This window comes from Gobius niger (genome assembly GCF_951799975.1).
Source record: "Gobius niger genome assembly, chromosome: 1".
NCBI lineage: Eukaryota > Metazoa > Chordata > Actinopteri > Gobiiformes > Gobiidae > Gobius > Gobius niger.
In genome coordinates, this window is record NC_136852.1 from 13,424,302 (window position 1) to 13,445,905 (window position 21,604).

Below are 21,604 nucleotides of genomic sequence, written 5' to 3' on the forward strand. Positions count from 1 at the left end.
AAGATCTTGTTGAAAAATCAGTGCAACACTGGATTTGTTGACATTGCTGAAGTTATTGTAACATATGCCACGGAGAATGCCTGCTGTGATCAAAGCTAAAGTCAACAAAATATAAGAGTGTGTGATCTTATTTTGTACAGGCTACTACACAATGACCCAAACAATGCTAAAATGGAGCAAATTACCAAAAGAAATCATGACTCAAAGTGAACTTTTGCAGTTTTAAGTACGAGTTTTCAACTCAGGCGATATTGGCAACAACAAAAAAAGGGATAATGTGTTTCATTATTTTGATAGTGTATTGTCACTGTGTCACTTTTTTGGGTTTCTACAGGCGGCAGCAAGTAAAATTTTATGCTTTTTTTTTTTTTAATGAAATTGATGCTCAAGCTATATTTCTAATGCCACAAACGGAAAAGTCTGTGCATATTTAATTTTTGAGAGGGTACATTTTGACATACACTAACAAATTCGAGGCAACTGTGGAGCAAAACATTGTATACAATTTCAGCCAAAATTGCAGCTGAATTAGTTGAATGGCAATATGAATCGAATTCAATGCTTTTTAATGACATTTAAGGCCTTAACTTTGTGCCAGTTGAAACCCTGTAATACTGCAATAACACTAATTTGACGACATACAGTACCGTCTTACTCTTTACAATAAAAATAATGAGTCAAAAAAACATTGTAAAAACTTAAAATCACCAGTTTATTAGAATCCCGGCCACATTTATGTACAACACAAGTATTCTCTTTGACTGAACATTAAAATAGTTCAGAATTCTAGTCGTCAGTCTTGGTGCAGTCGTACGGTTTCCACCACTGAGCGAACTGAAGCACTTTTTTCCGCTGATCGTCAAAATTCTCTTTAATCAACTTCCTCCAGCGACGCGGCTCCAAGTCCATCATTCCCCCAACCACCTCCTGTGAAACCAGTACGGCATTTATGAGGAGCAGCGTTTCTCTCATCGGCACAAACATTCACAGCAGAGGATACAAACCTTGCCAAAGTAATGGGGGAATTTCTGCTCATTTTCGATCACGTGAGCAAATCCTCCCTGCATTCCAAAGTCTACAGCAAAGTAGGGCAGTCCTCGAGGCACCTGTGGGAGCACGCAAAACGGCAACAATTCACCACGATTTCATAGGGTACAAAAAAGCAAGAGGGAGAAGGACTGTGCAGATAAATGGATATTAATTAACTAAAAAAGAGCAGAGAGCTGTAAGAGGAGATAGAACATACTGCGCGACGGATGTCTTTTGAAGAGAGGTCCACCACTTTCTTGTTCATGGCCCATTCGTCATCACACTCCAGAATGGCTTTCTAAAAAGGCACAGGACAAACTGAATACTAATACTACGACCGCAGAAGTTACTAGATCACTGTGGTCTTTCACAGGGGCGGACTGGGACTGAAAAACAGCCCTGGACTCTGGCCAGCCTGGCCCAAATAAGCGTAAATGCGACACTTCCACAAATACATATGTTGACCTCTTACCACCCGCCTTAACCGAGAGCATTCTCTCCAGTTCGGCTTTACTCAAATCAAAAGGCTTCTTCACAGGAGAGCAACACTGTAACACACCTCATTTGAAAGCTAAAAACTACAAAAGTGATGGTAACTTTTTGTCACCTTGTCGCTGCATTTTTGTCATGTTTTTGTTGCTTTTTGCTGCTTTTTTGTCACTTTTTCATCACTTTTTTGTTGTGTTTTCGTTTCATGTTTTTCTTTTTTTGTTTTCCATGTTATTGTTTTTTCATCGCTTGTCGTCACATTTTCGTCACATTTTGTTGTGTTTTTGTCACTTTTTTGTTGCTTTTCCAGCACATTTTTGTTTTTGGATGCTTTTCCTTTAATCTTTTAGATTTGGGTAAAGCTCGGTTGCGCCCAGGGTTAAGGTAAAGTGAGAGGCCAGACCGGTGGCCCTAGAGCCAGTGGCCCTTCTGTGCTCTTCCAGAATGGACATATGGCCAGTCTGCCCCTGGTCCTATACCCGACTGAGGTTTGGTGAGAGAATAAATTGTCTTTTTGTTGAATAAATGAGCAAAAGTGCACTGTTTTATGGCAAACAAGGCACTAATGTTCATATAAATGGCTTTGGTTTATATTTTTTGGCACATAGTGTGTTAAAGATTGCAACAAGAATTCATTGCAATATTTATCTATTAATACAGTATGTCATCGAATATAGTGATTATTTCTCACACAGTGCAGCCCTGTCAGGTACAACATGAAGTCAATTTAACCCTGATGCAGCTCTCACTTACCTTAAAATATATCGGAGCCATATCACCCAGCTCTTTGGGAAGGGGGATACACTCGAGAACCATGTGCTGCCTCCTGCGCGGGTTCATGTGCGTCTCCATGAAGACGCAGTCCAAATCCTGGGACTCGAACATTCGCACCAAAGCACGTCTGAAGAGCTAAAGAAAGGTTCATGTCATTTAAAAGCATCAAGTCGACATATACTTAATATTGTGGTTTCCATGGAAAAGACAGTTGATAAGTAAGGACTTCTCTTTTTAGGTTGCTGTTTTGCTTGGAGTGCCCTTGGGAAAACTGTCAGAAAATAAGACAAACCTGCATCTCGCCCCAGACGTCCTCATCTAATCCGGTGGCGCAGGAGTGATGCTGGAGCGGACAGACGAGGCAGTGCCCTTCAGTCATGGACACTCCGGCAGGTAAACTCAGATACGCCTGAAAACAGGTGAGCATGAGGATTACCGCTTTAAAGGGGGTCATATATTTTCTATTTTGACCCCATCCAGGAAAAAAATCAGATATGTAAATGGAACGTTGCATGAGGAAAAATGCACATATCTTTTGCATGTGCTTTGTTTTGAATATGAGCAAATGCCTGGTAATTTCTTTTTTTTAAAAACTTTATTTAACTTTATTTAACCAGTATAGTCCCACTTTTTCGTGGTTGGGGAAACCGGAGTACCCGGAAGAAACCTACGCAGACACGGGGAGTGTTAGAGGATAACATTAAATCGCTATTTATCATACTGGGTCAAGCTGTAAAGTCGCACTATCCATGGGTCAAGCTATACAATCGTACTACCTCCGTTGTAGCCTTGACTGTGGTGCTCAGACTCTCAGCCACTGAATGTTTGCTTGCGTATCAGTATGACGCTCTGAGAGGATATTTATCCCTTTTCTGTGGAAGCATAGACAGACTTTAATGGTAGGACTAACGTAATGTCTCCGGGTCCCGCACCGATGGTAAATAAACATCTCCTGTATAAGACATCCAGATTGCTGCCTATTCTTCATCTATCCTCTTGAACACCATTGTTAATTCTCTAACAGGGAGAACATGCAAACTCCACACAGAAAGGCCCCGTTCAGGTGGGAATCGAACCCGGGACCTTCTAGCGGTGAGGCACGAGCGCTGACATTCTAACACGCTACCTTCCTTTCACTCGCAATTGAATACAATCACAAAGACTGCAATATCCTTTCAAAACAACACAAAACATGTCTTTGTGGGATCTCATTAGGTCTCAGCAATGCCTGTACTTTAGACCTCCACAAACCTTTTCTGAAATGTTTGGGAATGTTCAAATTTCAGTCCTCTATGAAGTGTTAACGCTCTTGGCACTGCACAGTGAACTAAACCTTGATTTAAAAACAAAATCAAAAATCGCTATGAAACATTGCATTTAGCTGTAAAGAAAGAAAGAAATGCCTAAAAGATAAAAGTTTGCTTTGAAAGAATCCAATGAAGGTGTTTGGACTTAAACTTCATCAATATCAGCAGGTGTGCAAACGTGATAAGCTCTCAAGAAGATGGCTTGAGGATGCAGGATTACACATAAATGAAGGAACAAAACGCCAGCTACTATATGTCTTTGATGAGGAAACATCATTCTAACATTGTCAGAGGCTCCTAAGACATTAATCCTCGTGTCTCAGTATACAGTTTTAGTTACCTTGCTCCCCAGTGCCACGACGAGGTGCTTCGGGAGGTCCGGGCTGCTGAAACAGTGTCTGCATTTCTCCATTGTTGCGGCCAGTTGTCGGCTCTCTCCAATGGCTTTGCTCCTCATCCTCTCCTCCTCCCGGCCCTCGCCCTCCCGCTGCGCCGCACTCGACACAAACATATCGTCCAGCGTGTAGTTATCGCCGTCGGTCTTCCCCATCATCTGGAAAGGCCGTTGGAGGGAAGGTTTTAAAAAAAATAGTAATAGTAAGTAATAGTTGCTTTCACTGAGCCCCATTAAAAGCCCTGTTTTTAATGGGGCTTTAATGTAAGTTTTATTTCAGCTTTAAGCATTTTATTGGTGCGATGCAACATTAATGCACGTAATCAAAATAAACTTTTTCTTGAATAATTCACAAGTCTGTGCAGCGACTTAGAGAAAACTTTTGCAGGATTCTGGTTCAAGCCTGTGGGCACTTGGAGCTCTTTTTACTGATGCAACCACAAGGTCTAGAGCAGCAAGTTCCCGCCGCCTTTGTCAGTCACAACAGTGGAAACAGTGTTACACAAGTGATCCCTTTTTGTCTTGTGTCGTTGCTATATTTAGACGCCAATTATAGGATTTGGTCGCATTTATTTGGGGCTGGTCGGCTTTTGATAATGTTTTTATTCACAATTATTCACAATTGATTCGACATCTTTATCTTACTGGTTACAATTTCCAAATAGCAAAGGCAGAATGTCATCTTCTTAAAGCATAAATTAATGTGTAAATATAAACAATCAATGCTATTCAAGTTTAGGTTTTTAGGTGCTGAATCATGAGATACTGTACAGTTTGCTCACTGAGAAAGTTTGCTCGCTGAGAGAGAACCACTAGATTTTGTTAAACTTGGGTTGAATCAGGTTTAAATGGATTAATATTTTATTGACTATGTTCAGGAGCAGGACCACGCCTCAACCAACTCATTTCCTTGCAGCCAACCGCTACTGCCTTCGCATAACCACGCCTTTAATTACCATTTGTCCCAGCCGTGCCCATTTAACAATGTTTGTCGGGAACTGTCGAACCCCACCCTCCCTCTATACGTTTTATATGCCAACACTGACTCTTCTGCTCTGTGTGTGAGTCTTGAAGCTGGGTACATAACCATCATAATCTCACCTTTAACCACCTTTAGCCACAAACCAAATGTGAAAGGAGAGCAAATTAGCTGTAAATAAGAAATGCAGTAATATTTTTTAAAGTAAAGGGGTAACTGCTAATGCATCTAAAACTGTTCCTAAAATGGTTAAATGCTTTTTAAATTTTTTTTACATGTCTTTCAGTCATGTGACTTTTGTTGTTATGGCGGCCATTTTGAATACCGAAATAGAATTATGCAGTGCTAAAAACATATCTCTACTCTAAATGAAAGACAACTGATTGACAATGACATTTTTATTTCCTCATAATCATTGCTCAGGAAGATAACAGTAAACACATGACCTCAGAGACGCAAGTTTGTGAAGAAACCAGTGAGTCAGAGTTTAAGCTGCGCCAAGATGTTAGCATGCTACCAGTTAGCATTTAGCTTCAACAGCTCAGCTCCAACCTCTCCAAGAGAAAGACCTGAACCACACTCCAAACATCTAGCCTTGGATACAACATGTGACAGAGGTCAGAGATGAGCTGTTACTGTAGTATTTCCTCAGTGTTCATAGATGTGAGGCACTCATGTGTTTATTGTGTTGAAGCCATTGACAGTTGACTGAATCAACTGTCAATGGTTGACAGTTGCTAACCGGTAGCATGCTATCATCTTGAGCAGCTTAAACACTGACTCAGATTGAGACTCTGTTGACATGACAAACTGTAAAAATCACAGAGAAAGGTTTTCTGTTCCTCTTTGATGTGTTAGTTTAGTCTGAGGAGTGAAGCAGATCTTTAGTAAACCCTGCTGTAGCTCCACAGACAGAGCTGCTACGACTGTGCCACATTTGCTGGTTATTTAACATAAACGTGCGATGCAATGCTTACGAGTACATAAAAATGCCAAATCAGTTGTCTTTAATTTTCATCCTGAGAAGAGATATTGTTACATGTTGTAGTACTGCATAATTCTACTTCGGAATTCAAAATGGCCGCCTGAACTATGCGTGATGACATTGGAAACGCGGAGTATATTCATTGGTGTCATTGAATTCTGAGATTTCTGACCACTCAAAGGACAGCACATATCGTCTTGAGTTGTTAACGGCAACAGTCCTTAACTTCTGTGCCTCGGGACTGGCCTTGGATAACATTGACACGCAGGACAAGCGTGCGTGTCGTCTGGTGCCCCGTCTGAGTGTAATCACCATGGCGACTGGCAACAGGTTGGAATCAGCGTGTGAGAGAAAGAGTGAGAGAGCCTGTGTGAGTGTGTGTAGGAGTGAGACGTAGTGAAAATTGCATTAGTTTAGTTTATAGACGGCGTGGGTGGGATCTTAGAGGTGCAATGGGCAGCAGGAGAGCCGTCAAAACTGTCTTTTTTGAGCCTTGCCCCAAACATAAAAAAGCTGGCAGTCAACTTGGATAAAATGAACATCTGTGCACGGCGTTGGGTACTGAAAGCACATGTTTAAAAGAGGTGGTATTAGGCTTTTTGCAGGTATTTGGTAATAATCTCAAACATGTAACATGTAATATTGCTCTAAAACAGCTGAAACTAAATATCCAGTAGTTTCACTTCCTAATTTTCATGCAACCTATCTCTCCTTTGCTGTGCAGCCATTTCAATAAAGAGGAAGAAATATATAGTTAATGCAGTACGTGTGGCTGCAGTTAAGTTTTTTCCTTGACAACATGAATGGACTGAAAGTTACACAGCTCCAGGAAAGTTGTCCTGAGAGAACAACATTGTAACATGGTAAAAAGATGATTTTGGTGCCTAAAATAAAGTGAATAAATTGCATTAATAACATAAAGGAGGAGACTAGAATTTAAAATGACTGCGTACAGGCCAAAATCAGTTGTGGACAGTAACAGTTCCAGTCTACTCTGCGCTGGATTGTCGAGCCAATCAAAGGGCAGTGTTGTCGTGAGTGGGCGGGTGTTACATTTGCAGACAACAACAAGCACTTTTATCAATACTCGTTGACTTGTATTCTGCGAAACTTTTAACGTTCATAATATAAACACAAATAAAACACCCTAAAACTGAGACTTGGTTGTACTTTGCTAAAAGGATCTTCACAAACGAATCAAACAGATTACCAGTACAAATCCAAAAGCACTAACATTGAGAAAAGGTATTTATAATTATTATTATTATTATTCATGTTCTTTGACTAATGACTATATACATATCAAAGCAACATCATTAAAATCATCATTCTGTTCTACAGTATTCAAAAACACACCACTCTGCACATATGGGGAATTAAAGAACATGTAAAAACAGACTCCCGAGTTAATTATGGAATGATTTTAAGAGACTGGAGAGAAGGGCATGTGAGGAAAAGTCTGAAGAGATGGAGAGGGAGGGACTCTCTTGCAGATAATAAATCTATAGCAGTGATTAGATGATGATATTTATAGATACTTCGCCATGGCAACTGTAGAAGTATTTTTAGTGACACTCTCCGGAGGTGCCAAACGTGTGTATTTTTATAATGCATGTGTAATGAAAGTGTAAGATGAGGTTTTGCTCATTGTTTGTGGCTCAAAGGCCTGGCACAGTCTTCGAAACTCCAGGGTTATTCTTTATTACGTTACAGGTGAACTGGGGATGTGACTGGAAAGAGGGCAAACAATTCCCTCCGGGGAAGACGGGTAAGCAATTGTTAAAAGGAAAACTGCTTAAGCACTGCCTTTCTTTTAATCGCCATGGCAACTACACCGGGTCCAAATTATTTTTATGAATAAATACAATAATACATGTCGTAAAGAAGGAATAAAGACTTGAACTACAATGAGATGATACTGGGTTTGATTGAACTTTTCTGTGTGGAGTTTTCTGTGTGTAGCTCATTATCTGGCGCTCACGTTGCCCCAGCAGCATAAAAAGCAGAGGACAAATTTCCTTCAAGGAACAATAAACTGCACTGTAGGAGCCTATGTTCTATTAATACTTTCTACCATAATTTATTTTATTTGGTTCTGATTGCTTAAAGCCACAAATTATGCTTGGTATTTTTTTGGTCATTTCGCTATAGTTATTTTGGCCAAATTTACTTCTTCAAATTATTTGGTTAAAGGCACACCGCATAACATTTTGGACTATACTGTTGCCATCAAAACATGCTCCTAATGACCAGCTCGACACAGAAAATGCTATTTTTGCAGTGGCTAATCAAAGAATGGATTTGGATGAGGACCTAACCTGTTTAAAGCTCAGATTCTGTTGACTTTATTCAACATCTCCATGGAAACGAGCTGGAGGCGTACCCAGTCCCGGTAAAGCTAAAATCATGTCAGTCATGAGCCGCTCACAGCAAAAGCTCATGTTTGTTTGTACATTTATGAGGTATTTTTCAATAATGAAACCATCTGTAATAAAATAAATCCTTGTATTTGAAGTTTGTTTATTTGGTGAAATTATACACGGTGTGGCTTTAATTCATCGTATTTTGTTTTTCTCATATTTTGTTTGGTAATGGCTCACTATATTATGACACTCACACTGTGGTGCATCATGGGGAGGCAGCTCACTGAATGGAGCCAGACAGTTTTACCCCTGCTGCCCCTTATATGTAATACCCTGTCTTTTGTCATATCTATTTTTTACTCACTAAAGAGTTTTTAACTGCACATTTTGGTCTCTTTGGAACTTATTATTGACATGGTTTCGGATAACTATTTTTGGACATGCTTAGGGTCATGCTGGCTTCATCTCGTTTAATATGCGCCTTAACCTACATTTTTAAGACCAGAATGTGTGTTATGATTTTATGTGCAAGAACATCCTTTCAATTTGATTCATCTCCTTTTCTGTTCTCAGTGTGGTTTGAAAAGTAACTCACCTTGGCAGCCATTCGAGAATAGAGTGCATTCTGATCTTGTGCCGTGCTCATCTTCTCGCGGCGGACCATCTCCTGTAGACCCATGTTGTCGTCGTCCTGGAAGTACCTCACACGCTCACCGTCAACATGGGTCTCAATCTGGAAACGTGAGTAGAGTTAAAAAATGGCATATTCATTTAGCGTTCATTTCTTCAGACAACAAGCACAAGTTTCGTCCTTACTGCCTTCTTCTTCCGCCGTCCCCCGTGGGGCTCCACAGATCCAGAGGGAGCATTGACAGGCCAGGCTCGCCCTGACTGGTCCGTTCGAAAGAGCACAACCTCCTGTTCTTCTTTGGACTGGGCCTAAAGAGACAGTTTGGACAAAAGACCGGTTAACTCAAAAAAAGATAAGTACCGTATTTTCCGGACTATAAGCCACACTTTTTTTCATAGTTTGGCTGGGGGTGCGACTTATACTCAGGTGCTACTTATATATCAAAGTATATAATTTAACATGTTTGTTATTTTCACACTGACAGCCACTAGAGAGCGCTCTAGGCTTGTGTAACAGTATCTGCTACTTTTGTTCCACTGAAAATTAAAAAAACGGTAAAAAGTTGAGTGAGCGAGAAACTTGAGAGGGACTGGGGAAAAGCTGAGAAAAATGAGAGCTTGAACAACGTGATGCCGGGAGAGGCTTGTCAATGGTGCAGCTATGCTTCCATGCCCTGGTAGTTGCCAAGGCTGGTGCGACTTATACTCCGGAGCGACTTATAGTCCGGAAAAAATGGTAGAATGAATGAAAAACACCTAACAAGACATCACAAAAGACATCACGACACACTTAAGAGCCTAGAGTTAAAAGTTGAGGCGGTGTTATAGAAATCTGGACCATTGATTATTCCTCTTATCATGTCACATATGCTTTATTGATATCTGACCATTACATACAGTGACCTATTATGACAAATGTATTACACTGATGAGGTAACACATTTGTCAATGTTCTTTCATTAAACCTTTATCATTCCCTTTGAGTTGTATTGGCCCCAGCCTCTCACCTGAAATGATGACAAATTCTAGAACAAGCCCCGAAAATGCCATAATTAAATGTTAGAAATGAAGCAACAATAGGAATTATGACATTTGGAATTTGAAAAGTCTATCTGATTTTTTTGTTTTTGTTTACAAGCAATGAAGGCAGGAACACACCAAAAAGTAAAATAAGATTGATGTAAGGTCTTCGTCCACTTAAAGGGGCTAGATGCAAGCTAGCCATTTTATACTCACTACTGCCACCTCAGGGCATATGTGTAACTGCACCTTCTATATTAAGCTTGTGCATGACGGCACTTCGGACCCGAATTAACACCGTTTTGAGAAACAGTACAGGATTAGAGGCAGTTGTGGTGAGCAGGTCTGAGCTCATTCTACACATTAGGACATTGTTGAAACATGTAGGGGGAGGAAAATACTTAATTTTAACATTTTTAAACTCTGTATAGTCCCTTTAATGTCAGTTCTACTTTTAAAATATACTCGACAAAACATATCTTACTCAACTACTAGACGACATGTCCAAAAAGTATTGACTGTATTATGGAGGGTATGCGGGTGATGTCACAGCATAGCAACAGCACGGCAACAGAAGCAAAAATAATTGTCAGTTCTCTCACATTTCTCCCCAGCCCCATTGAGCTCACCTTGTTTGTTTTCGCAGTTTCTTGCTGTAACTTCTGTCGGGCTGCGTTGCTCTCTTTGGCCTTTCGAGCTGAATCCAATTGGGATTTTAACTTCTCAATCATAGCCTGAAATGTTCATAAAAAACATGACGGGACGCTCACACTTCAAACATGCACAACAAGCCATACAACACAGTAAGTTGCATTAAATTTACTCAAGAAAATACTCGAGGCAAGAGTGGAACTAAATTAGGAATATCATGACTCCACTTCGTAGTATGTATTCTAAAGAGTTTTATGAGGAATAATACAAGTGAGAAATGAGTGCCATTAAAAAACTACCCACATGAATAGCTTCACAGGTCCGGTGTGACAGATATCGATAGACGCAGACACCAAAGTCAAGTGCACTTTACGCACGTCACCCACACGAAAGGCCTGGGGATACGAGTGTGATTGCTTTGTCGTGTAGGGAGTCGCCGCATGTCATAGTGTGTGCGTACGCGGATGTAGCACCTTATGACCCTTTAACGCCCGCTATAAAAGATCCCAATAGCACTCTTAACATCGACACGTGAAGACAGACGGGACCAGCTGAGTGCCTGGATCAATAAAGGCGAGAAATTTATGGAAGCTCTTATAGACCACTCAGCCGGAACGTAAAGTCAAATATGTTTAGAAGGAAGAACCATTAAAGTTGAATGAAAAATAAAAAGAAACAGGAATGTGTGTTTTACAGTGATTAGAAGTAAAGGATTTACCGTGTTGCCCATGAGTTCGGCTTTCACCAGCTTCGCTCCTAGCTTGTTCATCTCCTCCTCAGACAAAAGTGGAACATCATCTTCTTCTGACTCACTCTCGCTCTCGCTGATACACAAAAACAAAACACAGCACATTAACTTCATTTCAATTTGCTCTGAGCTAAATTTGGCAAATAGGAGTTCTAGATCAAATGATATGAACTTAATATAGAAATCCGCTATTTTAGGGGAAACCAACTAGCACACATAGCAAATAGACTAACATTACTTTAAACAATCTGCAAAAGTAGAGAAATAAGCCCTGGAATAACCTGTGAGCTGCCGAGTCACTAATGGTAAATAGGAAATGTATTCATTGAACACTGTAGCGATATCTCCAGTATTTTATATCAGTGTTTCAGTGGTTGTCGAGCGCTTGGCAGGGGGTGCTTGGAATGACCTCAAATTAAAAAGATAAAACTGAGTAGAATTGCAATATTACTTAAAAGTTACTGTTAATTATGTTTTTCAGTAAAAGGTTTGACTTTGAGAGAATTTTAGCTACATTTTGAACATAACACTCTACTAACTCAGGGACGGCTGGTATCGATGGACTAGGTGAGCTAAGCCCATTCTGTCATTTTTTGAGAAGAGAAAGAAGAAATTGTATTTTCCATTTCATATAGTTATATAGTCACTTAAAGGGACAATACAGAGTCCTAATGTGTAGAATGAGCCCAGACCGTTCACCACAACTGCCTCTAAAATCCTGCACTGGCACTCAAAATGGTGTTAATTCGGGTCCGAAGTTCCGTCATGCACGCGCTTAACATAGAAGCTGCAGTTACACATATGACCTGAGGTGGCAGTGTTGAGTATAAAATGGTAAACTTGCATCTAGCCCTTTTAAGTTGCATTCTCTGTAAACACTGTGGGAAACTAGCTAATACCGGTGGATTATACAGATATTTTTCAGGGTTTTTTTACGATTCCTCGCAACGGGCCTTTTCGCTGGCGACATGAGATAAAGTGCATAAGCTGCCGTGTGTTTATGGAGTTTCAATGAGGCTTAACAGATGTCAGGACGCACTGCTCCCCAATGTTACGGGTAAGTCCATGTTTATACCACGGTTCACATCTGTTATTAACTTTAGCAGGACATAACCAACTTGTTTATGCTCTCATATCATTGTACTGAGGGTAAATGCATCGTTAGGCAGTCTGCGGTTTAAACGATGTTTTGTAGCTGTTTGACAGCAGCTTATAGAGTAAACTTGTGCCTTGTTGTAGGTCTGATGTTCTGGGAATAACAGTCGTCTGTAATATTAGTTCCATGGGTATTTGCCGATATGTGGTTATTACCAGCCGCCACTGTACTAAATACTGAATAATCTATGTTTATTTTCTCACTTTGTCCAAATGTTGGCAGGATTCCCTAGTTAGGCAGTACTCAGAGTATAAGTTAATGCCTCAAGGGGTACGTGGGGAAAAAAAGATTGGGAACCACTGTTTTAAATCATAAAATATCCATTAATTTATTATTATAGAATGCTCCACTTTTCCTGAATACTTAGCAGGTTTCACGTCACAATCCTGAGCTCTAATAGCACTGGTTTGTTTATTAATATGGATTTTCTCATTCAAATGAAAATGTTGTGAAACTTGTGAATGGAACAACTTATTACTCAAGACTTTTTTTTTAATGAATTTCAACCATTAACATAGTTCCTTTCATGTGGCAGTTTTTATGGCTGGTTTGGTTTCCGTGCCCCCTAACAGATGAGTACAATCTCGCCCGAGAGGATGTGAACTGCAGCCTGGGAAGTGTTGTTCAAGGCTATTACACTTTTCATGGGCCCATTTCATTCTGCTGCCGCGCTGCGCACTCATTTCATGCTGCAGGGGATCTGGATGCCGCTTTACCCAAACAACTTAGTCTAATGAGCCAAAACACAGAGGAGCAGAGAGAGGGCTTGACACGGCAGCTGCATGCATCTGCTCAGCCACAGTGCAGCCGACGACACCGTGGCGAGACCTGGGACGTACATCGTAGGAGATTTTCAAATATCGCCGACCAGATTTGAAAATCTCTCCTATGATGGATGATTTCTGGACGATTGAGAGCTTCCACAAACTGGTGTGTTAAGGTTTTTACTAGAGGCCGACAGATATGGGTTTTTCTAAGGCCGATGTCGACATTTTGCCACTCAGCACTGGCTGATTTTATTTTATTACTTTAGGTGATCCAATCATAGTTTCTGTCCCAGCTTTGATTAGTTGTCGCTAGCATTAGCATATTTTTACTAGCCGCGGCATTTTGTGCAGTGATCAAAAAAACAATAGTGGAGGTTAAAACTAACTCAGCGATTGAATTCTCCAGATTCTGCACTTCAAAATGACATGCAGCAAGTCCATATTGATGGAGGTTTAGTGAAACTTGTGTTTAACAAACTTGAGCCAATTGTCATTGCAATGTTTCTCACCTCCTCTGAAGCCTAGGGAGTTGTAGGGGAACTTGTTTTAAAGCCATGACTTTGCTCTTTCCAACGCAAAAAACAGGAAGTCTCTATCATCTTCGGTCCCGGAAATATGGGTTTTTGACGGCGCTAGATCAGCCGATAGCTGATACTTTAAAATCCCCAAATATCGGCTATGAGACTTCCATTAAAGAGTAATAATTAGATTTGACAAGCAAAAGCTGGTTCTGAGAGTGAATTATTATATGGTCAAATATTAACAATATTGTCTATGTCACACCAGAAGTTTGACAATATTGTATTTCCATGAAGTTTCTGTGTATTCAAACGGAATAACATTATTAAAGTTTGAATTGCTGAAATACGATAATAGCATTAAAGGCCACAAACTCTTTGAAAAGCAGGATTCCTGTGATTCAGTGTAAACCACTCCACAATATTATACTGAGGTTAATACAGTACCATAGGATAATGTTACAGCTCTATAACAAGTCATGTGTATCAGCGATTTATGGTACCGTTGATCTATTTATTTACTCCCAAATCATAAATATTACTATTACAATTACTAGTACTGTCACAAAAGCCATCACAGTCTGAAAATGTCTGATCGTGTCTGATCATCAAAGCCAAGCAGGATTGGCCGCAGTTAATACAAGGATGGGAGACGGCGTGGAAATACCAGCGCTGACAGTGAGTAGTTGATGGTAGTGTGAAGGGCCATCAGTCGACCCAAGGGCAGCTGTGGCAACACCAAACTGAATGAATAATGACCGAAATTGTAAAGTGGCTTTGACGCATTGAAAAACATTATATTGGACCATGGGATAATTAATATTATTGCTCTCAGGCTCTGACACATATTGCAACTATTTGGAGTCCAGTATGATTATATTATAATTTTATACGGTGTTTCCAGGACGAAAAAACTCAAGGTCTCTTCAGAATGATACCTGGATGATACTGTAGCCTCTTTCTCGGCATGGGGACGGTGTTCAGGAGCAGCCACTTTTCTTTTTATTTCATCCTCTTTTTTCTCTTGTTGCTTTTCCTGATGCTGCGGCTCAGTGCTGCAGCTGCTGGCCTTCTTCCAGGCAGGAGCTCTGGAGGAGCGAGGCCCTGAGTCTTCATCATCAGAGCTGGGTCTGAGGAAACTTGTGGATGATTTGGCAAGAGCCCGACGCTGTGGAGCTGCAATAAAATTACACAATCGTCAGTGAAGGCAACAAGTGTATTAAAAGCTGTTATAGCACATCATTAATCACACAAATCTGATCATATATATATATAACTCAAAAAACAAATTCTGTAGCTGCTACTTTTATTATTTATTGTTTTTTATGCACTGTCAAAATCCTGTGTAAGTGTATCCCTGTGGGGCCCTTCTGGCGCATTGAGTTCAGTTGCCTTTTGTGCGAAATGCGCGGCATAAATAAAGTTGCCTTGACTTGCCTTGCCTCTGCTGTGGGGCCCCCCTCCTCGCACTGAGGAGACAGGCTCCAGACAACTCTAAAGACTAGACTTTAGGGAGTTTGGGTTGCTTTTAAACCGGGCAGATTCAGAGGACCAGATCAGAGGAAATACTTGGAAAAAGTATTTGGTCCAACAGTCCACTAAATATTTTAAGGCAGAAATGTGAGAAACTCCAAAGCGTTCACATACTCCCATTGTATAATATATCGTAGCTAATCTCCATTGTTAATTATCTATTTTTCAAAATTTTGTTAAATTTTCTGGGAGACATACAGTATCTATCACACTTAAAGTCAAGACAAAATTGGATCTGTATGGATGCTTTGATGCAGAAATTTTCCAGTAGAAGTGGAAAAACCAGCACTCGGAGCAAGTGTTAGCATGAAGCTAACATTACAAATATGGTTGGTAGGTTATTCTCCATCATTATTGTTATTTATGTATTTTTTGTTGAACCACTTTACTCCTCTCTTAGTCTTTGTATCATTGTTCAGTACAACAAGTATTCATAATTTGGCATTTGTTATGTAGTTTGGAGTAGGCTAATGGGTGAAAGAGTAGCTTTGACTGATAAGTTTTTACCGATGTCAATGACATTGATAATCGCTGAATGAGACTATGGGTGGGGCTCTGTCAGAAGAATCAGTGTTGAAAGATAAAACAGACATGTAGGGAGGGAGGTCAACAGTTTCAGACAAATAGTGTAGGGCTATAGGACTTGGCTGGTACAAATAAGGCATTCTGGTAATAAGATGCGTGAGGCGAAGGCAGGAGTGGTTGGAGCGGCCTGGAGACTCATCTCCAGATGTGGAGCAAGGCTGATGGTCAGAATCACCTGGCTGGAGGATTAACCTATTGTTCATGTTTTTAGTTGATGCGGGAACTGAAGTACCTGGAGGAAACCCATCCAGACACGGGGAGAGAAACATGCAAACTCCATACAGAAAGGCCCAAACGGTCCGGAAATCGAACCTTGGACCTTCTTGCAGTGAGGCGAGAGCAGTAACCCTTTAGCCACCATACCGCCACTATTAATGTGATGTATGAAGCAAGGGGAAGATGAAATTATCTCCAAAAGGTATGAAGTTACAGATAAGACATTCCCAATAACATTAAAGGTGATATTTGCATCTTTTACATTTTTTAAATAACTGATAATGAAAAAAGGCCACAGAAAAAGCCTGGGCACCCTGCAGAGTTCATAGTAGTCTACCAATATGGCAAGCATCATTGCTTTTAACGCTTTTCTAGGCAGCAAAGAGTCTTTCAGTTCTAGAAGGGAATGAGAGGGCACTTGGCAATTTGCTAATACAATTTTTTTTCGGTATTGTTGTAAAAGAAACCCTACCGATAAATTATATTTTCAAATGCAGCACCTTCTCATTGTCTTCTAGAACTGAAAGATTCTTGGTTGTCGAGAAAAGGGTGTAAAGCTGTGATACTTCATACTATATTGGTGGACTATTAGATATTAACTCTGTAGTGTGCCCAAACATTGGCTCTGGGCTTTAATGTTAATGTTAAAAGATAAAAATACAATCTGGTGGGTTTTGTGATGTTATGGGACAGTCCCATCTGTGACGTCATGCCTTTTGGAGATAATTTCATCTTCATAATTGCTGAGCATGGACCTTTGACCTAACTTGTCGTTGTTCCAAAGGGATTTTGTTTGGTTATTGTTTCAGCTCAACCCGAAAAGTGCTCATGCATAGTGGTGACCTCAACATCTCAAAGTTGAACTTGTCTGATATCTTACTAACTGAATTTGGTGACATGGACTCTTTTACAAGTTAGCCTTCTTCTTATTCCAAAAGGATGTTGCTGGGCTGCTGTTGTGACTTTGCAACCAGGAAAGGGGCGCACGAGATCTCTCGTCAAAGTGTAAAGCAGGGGTGAGGAAATTAATTTTCATAAGTCGCCACATGAAAAGCCTGTATTGGGTCGGAGGGCCGCACCAACAATAACTCAAACTTATATCGGGATATAAGTATAATATATGGGGAGTGTATCGCCAGGATCCATAAACAAAAGCTCCAAAATAAAAATAAACGTTTTGATTGGGAAAATACATTGAGGATCAATAAATGATTAATAATGAGCCTGGCAGGACTGTAGCCTCATAAAAACGACTTGCACTTTACAAGTTGTGTCACAAGTCTCTGCTACACTGTAGTCAATATGCATTCACTCCACACTCCGTGGTAGTAAGCTACTATTGTAGCCACAGCCGCCCAGGGGCAAACTGTCCATTTCCCACTTGCAAGTCACACAATGTGTTGTTTATATCCTGATTTCTTATTATGTCAGTGCCCTCTGCTTGACACCTGTGGTCCTCTTGCGGGACGTATTTTGCCCAGGTCTGATATAGTCAGGAATATTTTTACCAAATATTCCATACGTATATGACATGAAGCAAAGAGTACCTACTGTGTATTTGACAGTTTGACTTATTTTAGACTATAGGGGACAAAATTAGACTTAACGTTCTCAGACTTTTTACATTAAGTTTTTCACCTAAAATACCATAAAATATTTGAGCTTCCTTCAAGTACAACCCAGCCTAAGTTATTATCATGTCAGGCCTAAAATGGACATAGATTTGATTCATTTATGTCTACAACTGGGCGGAAACTGAGTCTGAACAAGAAAAAAATCTAACTTAATTGAATTATTACAGAATAAATGAGATCATGTCTCAATAAAATGAACCAAGTCCACCTTCTGAAGAACCTTAGCATTTTACCGATGGGGAACAGTGTGAGATTTACAGTTTGGTGAAATAACTGGTATAGTTTCAACATTTAAAAACGTGCTTCAACCTTATTTGACAAACCTACCAGGCCTTATGTCATCTTCTTCTGAAGGTTTAAGGAATCTGCTCTTCAGGGACTCCGAGGAGAGAGGCTGTTGTTCCCTGTCTTTGCCAGATGACGATGAACCAGACCTTTCCCTATCCCTATCCTCATCTCTACCTCTATTTATACCTCTTTCTCTGTTTCTCTCCCTGTCCCGATCCCTATCTCTCGCTCTGAATCCATCATTATTTTGGTCTTTCTCTCTGTCTCTGTCTCCGTTTCGATCTCGTTGTCTGTCCCTGTATCGGTCTGGTTGTCGTGGTGAGGAGTCTCGTTCGCTTCGTCTCCACCGCTCTCTGTCTGACCCACTTCTGTCTGTTCGGTAATGTTTGTCCTCCTCATCATCTTTCCTCCATCCACCTCTTCTTGAGCCTTCTCCTCCTCCTCTTCTCTCTCCGTATACCGCTTTTTCAGCTTCTGCAAGCCTCTGCTGGAATTCCTCCATTGACTAAAAAGGGAGAAAAATGTGAAAATATAAAATTCAAATGGTGATACTTCCTTTTGATTCATTTGTGACTAATACATCAATCTTAATGCCATTCAGACACTATTGTGAGAGTATAATATGGCAGCTACATTTGAGTTCCCTGCTTGACTCAAGTATGGAGCTGCACTGCACACATATTACACCACATTCATTCTCACAAGAGCAGCCAGCTTTGTTAAGATTGTGTTAATAAACTCTTACTCCATATCGCGCAGACACCACATCGTCGAGGCTGCGTTGCTCCCTTTCCGCTTGCTCCTTCATCCTTTGGTAGCTCTTTCTCAGCCAGCTCAGACCACCGTCATTGACCACTGAAGCTGTGGTCACAAATCAACAAGGAACTATTAGAATTATTCACAGTACTTGAAGTAGGGACACACTTCGCCTCGACTCACATATGTTCTATTCTGCCTTCAAGTAAATATAAGGCTTATCTTTTCTTTATTCAGTAAAGCCTCAGTGCAATAAAAGCTAATCCTTCAATGCCAGACTTAAATTAAAGTTGTGCATTCATCTGTGAAAAGCAACAAATTACATTACGGGCAGGACTGTTATCTCAGTAATAGAAAGACTTCAGAAAGTGCTGTACCTTTCTGGACCACTTTGTCAGCGGTCTCCCCTGGGGGCAGACCACTCCCTCCATCCTTCCAGAAGGGATTTAGTTCCAATTTGTGGAGGCCAGCCTAGAGAACACACTCCAATTACACAATGCAAAATCAAGCGTGACAAGCAGTGAGGAAAGCATCCTGTTGTATTGCTTTTCCAGTCTTATGTAACATATGTTTTCGCACCTGCTCAATTGCCTGCGCCTTGGCCCTCTCCTCTTCTTTTAGCTTGTCTTTCTCTGCTCTTCTCTCGGTCGTGGAAGTTGTTTTCATGGCCAGAAAATCAAATGTCATCCATTCATCCCTCTGCGGAACAAATAACTTTCAGCACCTACAGTCACACAATAAAAGCCACATATTTTACAGGCCACACTGTATCTTTACCTGGGCATTCTGTCCTGCACCAGAGTTGTCCTCGGGTTTGGGCTCATCTGGAACCTGCCAGGCTTTGGCCGACGGCTGGGCTTCAACCCACCCATCACCCGAGTCCTGGGAATCAGAAAAGCCAAACCAAGATAGAAATGTGACCCAAAAAAAGCAGCTAAAAAACTAGCTCATAACTGAGGGCTTAACAACAACAAAAAACATGTACATAAGTTTACCTCAGAGCTGTCACTAGATCCATCCCCTGGCGCTGTAACCTTTTCCTTTTTGGCTTTTTTCTTTTTCTCTTTCTTCTCCTTTTTCTTCTTGGATTTCTTGTCTTTCTTCTTCTTCTTTCCAGAGGATTCCTGTGAGATTTGAAGGTGTCACAGACTTGGATATTGATTTTGATGTAAATTAAAGAAGGTTAGAACACCTCTTACCTCTTCGATTTCCTGCAGCCTTTGGTTGACCTCAGGGAGCATCCAAGTATCCTCTCCTCTCAATCTCTTTAGTTCCTTTCGCTTTTCTTCTTTTTCATGTTGTTGCTTGGCCTGAAAAGCAGAAATACAAATATTACATGAGCTGCGCAATTAATCAAAATCCAATTACTCTCACAATCACTACACTTATCATTAAGATTATTAACAGAGAGTAAAAAATAGCCCCAGACCCTCCACCCCTCTCGTTCAAGTGTCTAGAACAGTTCCATTTCAGGTCACTGCATTTGTTTACAAAAGTGAACATCCAGTATTACGAGACTGCCCTAAAGCCATACACACAAATGTAGTAGCATGTAATGACAATACTCTTTTCAACTGTGTGTGTTAATCATGAATAGCCACAGACCCTCACTGTGAAGCTTATAGTATAGTTTATTCATTCTTTATTTTTTATTTAGTACAGACATATATAAGGTCCATATAGATTTACATATAGTTGAACAAATGCCAAATAATTTGGGTCAGCATTGATATTTTCCGAAGCTGATTTATCATTACAACGAATTAAATGATGATTTATAGATGTTAGCAAATAGTGCCTCCATAGCTGTTTTTGATTTATGGTCTGACAGATTGTTTGCAGCCAATAAACTGAGCAGAGCCTCGTGCTCGTACATGAGTAAACAACACAGTCATCACGGCTCCACACAAAGATAAGAAAGAATTAAAACACGGCGCGCAAATGGGAAACAGTCTTTACATAATTGTTTTCTTAGCTGGACAGTCTGGGCAAGTCGTAAACAAAGTAGTCGTAGAATCCATATCTTACTCCACACAAGTGTTTATCCAGCAATTTCCTGTGCACTTTTTACAACTCCTCCGAGAGCAACGAGGCGGGAGTTAGCCAAGAAGTTAGATATAACTACAATGCAAGTAATGGTACTACTATCTTTATTCATGTATGACACTGTTGCGTTGTTAGCATCATTAGCATTTGGCGTTGAGATATAGGTGTAAAGACACTAAACGGAAAATTACCCACATATGAACGGCCCTGGAAATACACATTTATTCAGGAGTTTCCACTTGTACCTTTTCTATCACTTCTTGGCGAGCCTGTCTCTTGCTGTTCTTTCTTTCTTCGATGCTGCTCGCACTCTCGAAGCTGCTGCCGTACGCCGCCATGACAGTGCCGTAAAGTAGAGGATGTCGTAAAGAGTACATAGAAGTTCCAAAAATCGAGGTTGAGGTTTTTCCATTGAAGTATAATTCCAGATTACAGGTACAGAGAGGGCGTTAAATTCTATGGATACTAATGATTCAAATTTTGATTACAGGAATGCATGAAAGTAAATATGAACTTTTGACTTCACATCTCCAAAATGTCTTATGGTAAATTCCTTGAAGACACATACAATAACCTACAAATACAGGTGAAACTCGGAAAATTAGAGTGTAGTTAAAAAGTGCATTCATTTCTGTTATTCAAATAATATGATAGACTCATTACATGCAAAGTGGGATATGTATAGCCTTTATTTGCCATAATTTTGATTATTATGGCTCAGCTTGAAAAAAACAAA

At 40.3% G+C, this 21,604-nt stretch overlaps 1 protein-coding gene across 1 annotated transcript; it reads right to left on the minus strand.

Moving 5' to 3' along the window:
* Positions 1-711: 711 nt before the first annotated feature.
* cwf19l2 (CWF19 like cell cycle control factor 2) lies at positions 712-21,209 on the minus strand. The gene is made up of 19 exons (XM_079573814.1): positions 21,114-21,209; positions 20,022-20,132; positions 19,818-19,946; positions 19,600-19,704; positions 19,402-19,521; positions 19,200-19,293; positions 18,812-18,927; positions 18,106-18,571; positions 14,749-14,986; positions 11,340-11,445; positions 10,600-10,704; positions 9,137-9,259; positions 8,916-9,053; positions 3,940-4,152; positions 2,585-2,701; positions 2,272-2,427; positions 1,247-1,327; positions 1,005-1,106; positions 712-927 (listed from the first exon to the last, which is right to left on the minus strand). The coding sequence occupies exons 1-19, from the start codon at positions 21,204-21,206 to the stop codon at positions 787-789; spliced, it is 2,754 nt and encodes a 917-aa protein (XP_079429940.1). The 5' UTR covers positions 21,207-21,209; the 3' UTR covers positions 712-786.
* Between the last annotated feature and the right edge of the window lie 395 nt (positions 21,210-21,604).

What these genes read in the sequence shown, in the direction of transcription:
- cwf19l2 (XM_079573814.1), bottom strand. Translation starts at nt 21,206, where the DNA reads ATGGCGGCGTACGGCAGCAGCTTCGAGAGTGCGAGCAGCATCGAAGAA. An exon ending in AGGCGCAGGCAATTGAGCAG is followed by an intron (nt 19,294 to 19,401) that starts GTGCGAAAACAT and finishes TGTGTTCTCTAG; the next exon opens with GCTGGCCTCCACAAATTGGA. An exon ending in ACGTCTGGGGCGAGATGCAG is followed by an intron (nt 2,428 to 2,584) that starts GTTTGTCTTATT and finishes ACCTTTCTTTAG; the next exon opens with CTCTTCAGACGTGCTTTGGT.